The sequence below is a fragment of the Nerophis ophidion genome, linkage group LG13 (genome assembly GCF_033978795.1).
Source record: "Nerophis ophidion isolate RoL-2023_Sa linkage group LG13, RoL_Noph_v1.0, whole genome shotgun sequence".
Lineage (NCBI taxonomy): Eukaryota > Metazoa > Chordata > Actinopteri > Syngnathiformes > Syngnathidae > Nerophis > Nerophis ophidion.
The window spans coordinates 1,960,586-1,971,281 of NC_084623.1; the positions used below are offsets into that span (position 1 = coordinate 1,960,586).

General features: G+C 39.7%; 1 protein-coding gene across 1 annotated transcript in view; it reads left to right on the plus strand.

Moving 5' to 3' along the window:
• Positions 1-4,671, plus strand: part of dhrs12 (dehydrogenase/reductase (SDR family) member 12) — a 15,986-nt gene extending 11,315 nt beyond the window's left edge. Inside the window, exons 9-10 of the mRNA XM_061918171.1 lie at positions 4,340-4,477; positions 4,541-4,671. Coding sequence (XP_061774155.1) covers positions 4,340-4,477; positions 4,541-4,653 — 251 coding nt within the window. The 3' untranslated portion in view covers positions 4,654-4,671. The remainder of the gene's footprint in view (positions 1-4,339; positions 4,478-4,540) is intronic.
• The last annotated feature ends 6,025 nt before the right edge of the window (positions 4,672-10,696 follow it).

Here is a 10,696-nt window from a genome sequence, read left to right on the forward strand (position 1 = left end):
ATACACACCTTTACAGATACACACCCTTACTGATACACACCCTTACTGATACACACCCTTACTGATACACACCTTTACAGATACACACCCTTACTGATACACACCTTTACAGATACACACCCTTACTGATACACACCTTTACAGATACACACCCTTACTGATACACACCTTTACAGATACACACCCTTACTGATACACACCTTTACAGATACACACCCTTACAGATACACACCTTTACAGATACACACCCTTACCGATACACACCCTTACTGATACACACCCTTACTGATACACACCCTTACTGATACACACCTTTACAGATACACACCCTTACTGATACACACCTTTACAGATACACACCTTTACTGATACACACCTTTACTGATACACACCTTTACAGATACACACCTTTACAGATACACACCCTTACTGATACACACCCTTACTGATACACACCCTTACTGATACACACCCTTACTGATACACACCTTTACAGATACACACCCTTACTGATACACACCCTTACTGATACACACCTTTACAGATACACACCCTTACTGATACACACCCTTACTGATACACACCTTTACAGATACACACCCTTACTGATACACACCTTTACAGATACACACCCTTACCGATACACACCCTTACTGATACACACCCTTACAGATACACACCCTTACTGATACACACCCTTACAGATACACACCCTTACTGATACACACCTTTACAGATACACACCCTTACTGATACACACACACCTTACTGACACACACACCTTACTGACACTGACACACACCTTACTGATACACACACCTCACTGACACACACACCTTACTGATACACACACCTTACTGACACACACACCTCACTGACACACACACACCTTACTGATACACACACCTTACTGATACACACACCCTACTGATACACACACCTTACTGATACACACACCTTACTGACACACACACCTTACTGACACACACACCTTACTGACACACACACCTTACTGACACACACACCTTACTGATACACACACCCTACTGATACACACACCTTACTGATACACACACCTTACTGATACACACACACCTTACTGACACACACACCTTACTGACACACACACCTTATTGACACACACACCTTACTGACACACACACCTTACTGATACACACACACTACTGATACACACACCTTACTGATACACACACACCTTACTGACACACACACCTTACTGATACACACACACCTTACTGACACACACACCTTACTGACACTGACACACACCTTACTGACACACACACCTTATTGACACACACACCTTACTGACACACACACCTTACTGATACACACACACTACTGATACACACACCTTACTGATACACACACACCTTACTGACACACACACCTTACTGATACACACACACCTTACTGACACACACACCTTACTGACACTGACACACACCTTACTGACACACACACCTTACTGATACACACACCTTACTGACACACACACCTTACTGATACACACACACTACTGATACACACACCTTACTGATACACACACACCTTACTGACACACACACCTTACTGATACACACACACCTTACTGACACACACACCTTACTGACACTGACACACACCTTACTGACACACACACCTTACTGATACACACACCCTACTGATACACACACCTTACTGATACACACACCTTACTGACACACACACCTTACTGACACACACACCTTACTGACACACACACCTTACTGACACACACACCTTACTGATACACACACCCTACTGATACACACACCTTACTGATACACACACCTTACTGACACACACACCTTACTGACACACACACCCTACTGACACACACACCTTACTGACACACACACCTTACTGATACACACACCTTACTGACACACACACCTTACTGACACACACACCTTACTGACACACACACCTTACTGATACACACACCCTACTGATACACACACCTTACTGACACACACACCTTACTGACACACACACCTTACTGACACACACACCTTACTGACACACACACCTTACTGATACACACACCTTACTGATACACACACCTTACTGACACACACACCTTACTGACACACACACCTTACTGACACACACACCTTACTGACACACACACCTTACTGACACACACACCTCACTGACACACACACCTTACTGACACACACACCTTACTGACACTGACACACACCTTACTGACACACACACCTTACTGATACACACACCCTACTGATACACACACCTTACTGACACACACACCTTACTGACACACACACCTTACTGACACACACACCTTACTGACACACACACCTTACTGACACACACACCTTACTGACACACACACCTTACTGATACACACACCCTACTGATACACACACCTTACTGATACACACACCTTACTGATACACACACCTTACTGACACACACACCTTACTGACACACACACCTTACTGACACACACACCTTACTGATACACACACCCTACTGATACACACACCTTACTGACACACACACCTTACTGACACACACACCTTACTGACACACACACCTTACTGATACACACACCCTACTGATACACACACCCTACTGATACACACACCTTACTGATACACACACCTTACTGACACACACACCTTATTGACACACACACCTTACTGACACACACACCTTACTGACACACACACCTTACTGACACACACACCTTACTGACACACACACCTTACTGACACACACACCTTACTGACACACACACCTTACTGACACACACACCTTACTGATACACACACCCTACTGATACACACACCCTACTGATACACACACCTTACTGATACACACACCTTACTGACACACACACCTTACTGATACACACACCCTACTGATACACACACACCTTACTGATACACACACACCTTACTGACACACACACCTTACTGATACACACACACCTTACTGACACACACACCTTACTGACACTGACACACACCTTACTGACACACACACCTTACTGACACACACACCTTACTGACACTGACACACACACCTCACTGACACACACACCTTACTGACACACACCTTACTGACACACACACCTTACTGACACACACACCTTACTGACACACACACCTTACTGACACACACACCTTACTGACACACACACCTTACTGACACACACACCTTACTGACACTGACACACACACCTTACTGACACTGACACACACACCTTACTGACACACACACCTTACTGACACTGATACACACACCTTACTGACACACACACCTTACTGACACTGATACACACACCTTACTGACACACACACCTTACTGACACACACACCTTACTGACACACACACCTTACTGACACACACACCTTACTGACACTGACACACACACCTTACTGACACTGACACACACACCTTACTGACACACACACCTTACTGACACTGACACACACACCTTACTGACACTGACACACACACCTTACTGACACACACACCTTACTGACACTGATACACACACCTTACTGACACACACACCTTACTGACACACACACACCTTACTGATACACACACACCTTACTGACACACACACCTTACTGACACACACACCTTACTGACACACACACCTTACTGACACACACACCTTACTGACACTGACACACACCTTACTGACACTGACACACACACCTTACTGACACACACACACACTTACTGACACTGACACACACCTTACTGACACTGACACACACACCTTACTGACACACACACACACTTACTGACACTGACACACACACCTTACTGACACACACACACACTTACTGACACACACACACACCTTACTGACACACACACACCTTACTGACACTGACACACACCTTACTGACACTGACACACACACCTTACTGACACACACACCTCACTGACACACACACCTTACTGATACACACACCTTACTGATACACACACCTTACTGACACACACACCTTACTGACACACACACCTTACTGATACACACACACCTTACTGACACTGACACACACCTTACTGATACACACACACCTTACTGACACACACACACCTCACTGACACACACACACCTCACTGACACACACACCTTACTGACACTGACACACACCTTACTGACACTGACACACACACCTTACTGACACACACACACCTCACTGACACACACACACCTCACTGCTAGTACTGCTGCCCACCTGCATGTGGGAGCGTGCCCTGCAGAACAGGTAGTGGTGGTGAGCCAACAATGGTGTGTCCCTGGCAGCCGTGCAGACGTCCATGCCGTCCTTCCACGCCAAGATGGTGAACAAACTTCGCACGGAGGCCATGGGTGCCGACACCATGGTGTGGCTCGCCGTGTCGGCCGCCGCCACCAAGCAGCCAAGTGGACTCTTCTTCCAAGGTAGGTTCTGCTCTTGGTCCAGTAGGTCTGGGTTCTAGGTCATGTGACACCTTTGCCTTCCAGATCGGCGTGCGGTGGCGACACACCTCCCACTGGCCTTCACCGCCTCCTCCTCTCAGGAGGAAGACAAGCTTGTGGCGGCACTTCAGCATCTGGCACTCAAGTACAAACCTTGAAATATAGCATTGACCAAAGACATGGCTGCTGTCTCTTCTTGTAGATAAAGTCATCCCTTGTAGGTCAACTTGTATCAAACATCTCTTCTTGTAGATAAAGTCATCCCTTGTAGGTCAACTTGTATCAAACATCTCTTCTTGTGGTCCTGCTGACCAAGCAGTGATGACCAGTGATTGACTTGGTCCCTCTAAGCCGACCAAACTGTCATTTTTATTGCCAGATACATTATTATCACTACTAATGATACATTATCACTACTAATGATACATTATCACTACTGTTGATACATTATCACTACTGATGATACATTATCACTACTAATGATACATTATCACTACTGTTGATACATTATCACTACTAATGATACATTATCACTACTGTTGATACATTATCACTACTAATGATACATTATCACTACTAATGATACATTATCACAACTAATGATACATTATCACAACTAATGATACATTATCACAACTAATGATACATTATCACTACTAATGATACATTATCACTACTAATGATACATTATCACAACTAATGATACATTATCACAACTAATGATACATTATCACAGCTTATGATACATTATCACTACTAATGATACATTATCACAACTAATGATACATTATCACAACTAATGATACATTATCACAGCTTATGATACATTATCACCACTAATGCATTATTATCACAGCTTATGATACATTATCACTACCGATGCAATATTATCCCAGCTTATGATACATTATCACTACCGATGCATTATTATCACAGCTTATGGTACATTATCACTACTGATGCATTATTATCACAGCTTATGATACATTATCACTACCGATGCATTATTATCACAGCTTATGGTACATTATCACTACTGATGCATTATTATCACAGCTTATGATACATTATCACTACCGATGCATTATTATCACAGCTTATGATACATTATCACTACCGATGCATTATTATCACAGCTTATGATACATTATCACTACCGATGCATTATTATCACAGCTTATGGTACATTATCACAGCTTATGATACATTATCACTACTGATGCATTATTATCACAGCTTATGATACATTATCACTACCGATGCATTATTATCACAGCTTATGATACATTATCACTACCGATGCAATATTATCACAGCTTATGATACATTATCACTACCGATGCAATATTATCACAGCTTATGATACATTATCACTACCGATGCATTATTATCACAGCTTATGGTACATTATCACAGCTTATGATACATTATCACTACTGATGCATTATTATCACAGCTTATGATACATTATCACTACCGATGCATTATTATCACAGCTTATGATACATTATCACTACCGATGCATTATTATCACAGCTTATGATACATTATCACTACCGATGCAATATTATCACAGCTTATGATACATTATCACTACCGATGCAATATTATCACAGCTTATGATACATTATCACTACCGATGCATTATTATCACAGCTTATGGTACATTATCACAGCTTATGATACATTATCACTACTGATGCATTATTATCACAGCTTATGATACATTATCACTACCGATGCATTATTATCACAGCTTATGATACATTATCACTACCGATGCATTATTATCACAGCTTATGATACATTATCACTACTGATGCATTATTATCACAGCTTATGATACATTATCACTACCGATGCATTATTATCACAGCTTATGGTACATTATCACTACTGATGCATTATTATCACAGCTTATGATACATTATCACTACTGATGCATTATTATCACAGCTTATGATACATTATCACTACCGATGCATTATTATCACAGCTTATGATACATTATCACTACTGATGCATTATTATCACAGCTTATGATACATTATCACTACTGATGCATTATTATCACAGCTTATGATACATTATCACTACCGATGCATTATTATCACAGCTTATGATACATTATCACTACCGATGCATTATTATCACAGCTTATGATACATTATCACTACCGATGCATTATTATCACAGCTTATGATACATTATCACTACCGATGCATTATTATCACAGCTTATGGTACATTATCACAGCTTATGATACATTATCACTACTGATGCAATATTATCACAGCTTATGATACATTATTATCACTACCGATGCATTATTATCACAGCTTATGATACATTATCACTACCGATGCATTATTATCACAGCTTATGATACATTATCACTACCGATGCATTATTATCACAGCTTATGATACATTATCACTACCGATGCATTATTATCACAGCTTATGATACATTATCACTACTGATGCATTATTATCACAGCTTATGATACATTATCACTACTGATGCATTATTATCACAGCTTATGATACATTATCACTACTGATGCATTATTATCACAGCTTATGGTACATTATCACAACTGATGCAATATTATCACAGCTTATGATACATTATTATCACTACCGATGCATTATTATCACAGCTTATGATACATTATCACTACCGATGCATTATTATCACAGCTTATGATACATTATCACTACTGATGCATTATTATCACAGCTTATGATACATTATCACTACTGATGCAATATTATCACAGCTTATGGTACATTATCACAACTGATGCAATATTATCACAGCTTATGATACATTATTATCACTACCGATGCATTATTATCACAGCTTATGATACATTATCACTACTGATGCATTATTATCACAGCTTATGGTACATTATCACAACTGATGCAATATTATCACAGCTTATGATACATTATTATCACTACCGATGCATTATTATCACAGCTTATGATACATTATCACTACTGATGCATTATTATCACAGCTTATGATACATTATCACTACTGATGCATTATTATCACAGCTTATGATACATTATCACTACTGATGCATTATTATCACAGCTTATGGTACATTATCACAACTGATGCAATATTATCACAGCTTATGATACATTATTATCACTACCGATGCATTATTATCACAGCTTATGATACATTATCACTACCGATGCATTATTATCACAGCTTATGATACATTATCACTACTGATGCATTATTATCACAGCTTATGATACATTATCACTACTGATGCATTATTATCACAGCTTATGATACATTATCACTACTGATGCATTATTATCACAGCTTATGGTACATTATCACAACTGATGCAATATTATCACAGCTTATGATACATTATTATCACTACCGATGCATTATTATCACAGCTTATGATACATTATCACTACCGATGCATTATTATCACAGCTTATGATACATTATCACTACTGATGCATTATTATCACAGCTTATGATACATTATCACTACTGATGCATTATTATCACAGCTTATGGTACATTATCACAACTGATGCAATATTATCACAGCTTATGATACATTATTATCACTACCGATGCATTATTATCACAGCTTATGATACATTATCACTACCGATGCATTATTATCACAGCTTATGATACATTATCACTACTGATGCATTATTATCACAGCTTATGATACATTATCACCACTGATGCATTATTATCACAGCTTATGATACATTATCACTACCGATGCATTATTATCACAGCTTATGATACATTATCACTACCGATGCATTATTATCACAGCTTATGATACATTATCACTACCGATGCATTATTATCACAGCTTATGATACATTATCACTACCGATGCATTATTATCACAGCTTATGATACATTATTATCACTATTATGGTTGACAAAGTTTCAAAAGTAATGAGTCATAATGTGCTTGAAGAATTGATCTTTAATGGATCAATGATAACATGAACATCATACATGTTTTGAAGACTTGATGAATGACAACATGAATATTATATACAAGTATTACACCCTGTCACCATGTGGACATAAAACTGTGGCAGGAGGAGAAGGTGTGAGAATATTTCTTCTATGATTCCTGTCATGCTTTTATTTTGCAGTCAACAGGAAGTGTCCAGGTGGAAATGTTATTTGACATCTTTCATGTCAACACAAGCGGCTCTCAACCTCCAATCCAGTGTCACACTTTCACTGTCCTGCCCTAGCCCCGCCTCTTCCAGCAAGGGGGCGGGGCTTCTTCCTCCTTTCTAATCTTTCATTTCAACAAGAAATAACCTCATTGGCTCCTTGCTAGCACGACTTTAACCAAGGCAAGTTTAACCAAGGCAAGTTTAACCAGGACAACTTTAACCAGGACAACTTTAACCAAGGCAACTTTAACCAAGGCAAGTTTAACCAAGGCAAGTTTAACCAGGATAACTTTAACCAAGGCAAGTTTAACCAGGACAACTTTAACCAAGGCAACTTTAACCAAGGCAAGTTTAACCAGGATAACTTTAACCAAGGCAAGTTTAACCAAGGCAAGTTTAACCAGGATAACTTTAACCAAGGCAAGTTTAACCAGGACAACTTTAACCAAGGCAACTTTAACCAAGGCAAGTTTAACCAGGATAACTTTAACCAAGGCAACTTTAACCAAGGCAACTTTAACCAGGACAACTTTAACCAAGGCAACTTTAACCAAGGCAACTTTAACCAGGACAACTTTAACCAAGGCAACTTTAACCAAGGCAAGTTTAACCAAGGCAAGTTTAACCAGGATAACTTTAACCAAGGCAAGTTTAACCAGGACAACTTTAACCAAGGCAAGTTTAACCAAGGCAAGTTTAACCAAGGCAAGTTTAACCAGGACAACTTTAACCAAGGCAAGTTTAACCAAGGCAAGTTTAACCAGGACAACTTTAACCAAGGCAAGTTTAACCAAGGCAACTTTAACCAAGGCAAGTTTAACCAAGGCAAGTTTAACCAAGGCAAGTTTAACCAGGACAACTTTAACCAAGGCAAGTTTAACCAGGATAACTTTAACCAAGGCAAGTTTAACCAGGACAACTTTAACCAAGGCAAGTTTAACCAAGGCAAGTTTAACCAAGGCAAGTTTAACCAAGGCAAGTTTAACCAAGGCAAGTTTAACCAGGATAACTTTAACCAAGGCAAGTTTAACCAGGACAACTTTAACCAAGGCAAGTTTAACCAGGATAACTTTAACCAAGGCAAGTTTAACCAAGGCAAGTTTAACCAAGGCAAGTTTAACCAGGATAACTTTAACCAAGGCAAGTTTAACCAGGACAACTTTAACCAAGGCAACTTTAACCAAGGCAAGTTTAACCAAGGCAAGTTTAACCAGGACAACTTTAACCAAGGCAAGTTTAACCAAGGCAGGTTTAACCAAGGCAAGTTTAACCAAGGCAAGTTTAACCAAGGCAAGTTTAACCAAGGCAAGTTTAACCAGGACAACTTTAACCAAGGCAACTTTAACCAAGGCAGGTTTAACCAAGGCAAGTTTAACCAGGACAACTTTAACCAAGGCAAGTTTAACCAGGATAACTTTAACCAAGGCAAGTTTAACCAGGATAACTTTAACCAAGGCAAGTTTAACCAGGATAACTTTAACCAAGGCAAGTTTAACCAGGACAACTTTAACCAAGGCAAGTTTAACCAGGACAACTTTAACCAAGGCAAGTTTAACCAAGGCAAGTTTAACCAAGGCAAGTTTAACCAAGGCAAGTTTAACCAGGACAACTTTAACCAAGGCAACTTTAACCAAGGCAGGTTTAACCAAGGCAAGTTTAACCAAGGCAAGTTTAACCAGGACAACTTTAACCAAGGCAAGTTTAACCAAGGCAAGTTTAACCAGGATAACTTTAACCAAGGCAAGTTTAACCAGGACAACTTTAACCAAGGCAAGTTTAACCAAGGCAAGTTTAACCAAGGCAAGTTTAACCAGGACAACTTTAACCAAGGCAAGTTTAACCAAGGCAAGTTTAACCAGGACAACTTTAACCAAGGCAAGTTTAACCAAGGCAACTTTAACCAAGGCAAGTTTAACCAAGGCAAGTTTAACCAAGGCAAGTTTAACCAGGACAACTTTAACCAAGGCAAGTTTAACCAAGGCAAGTTTAACCAAGGCAA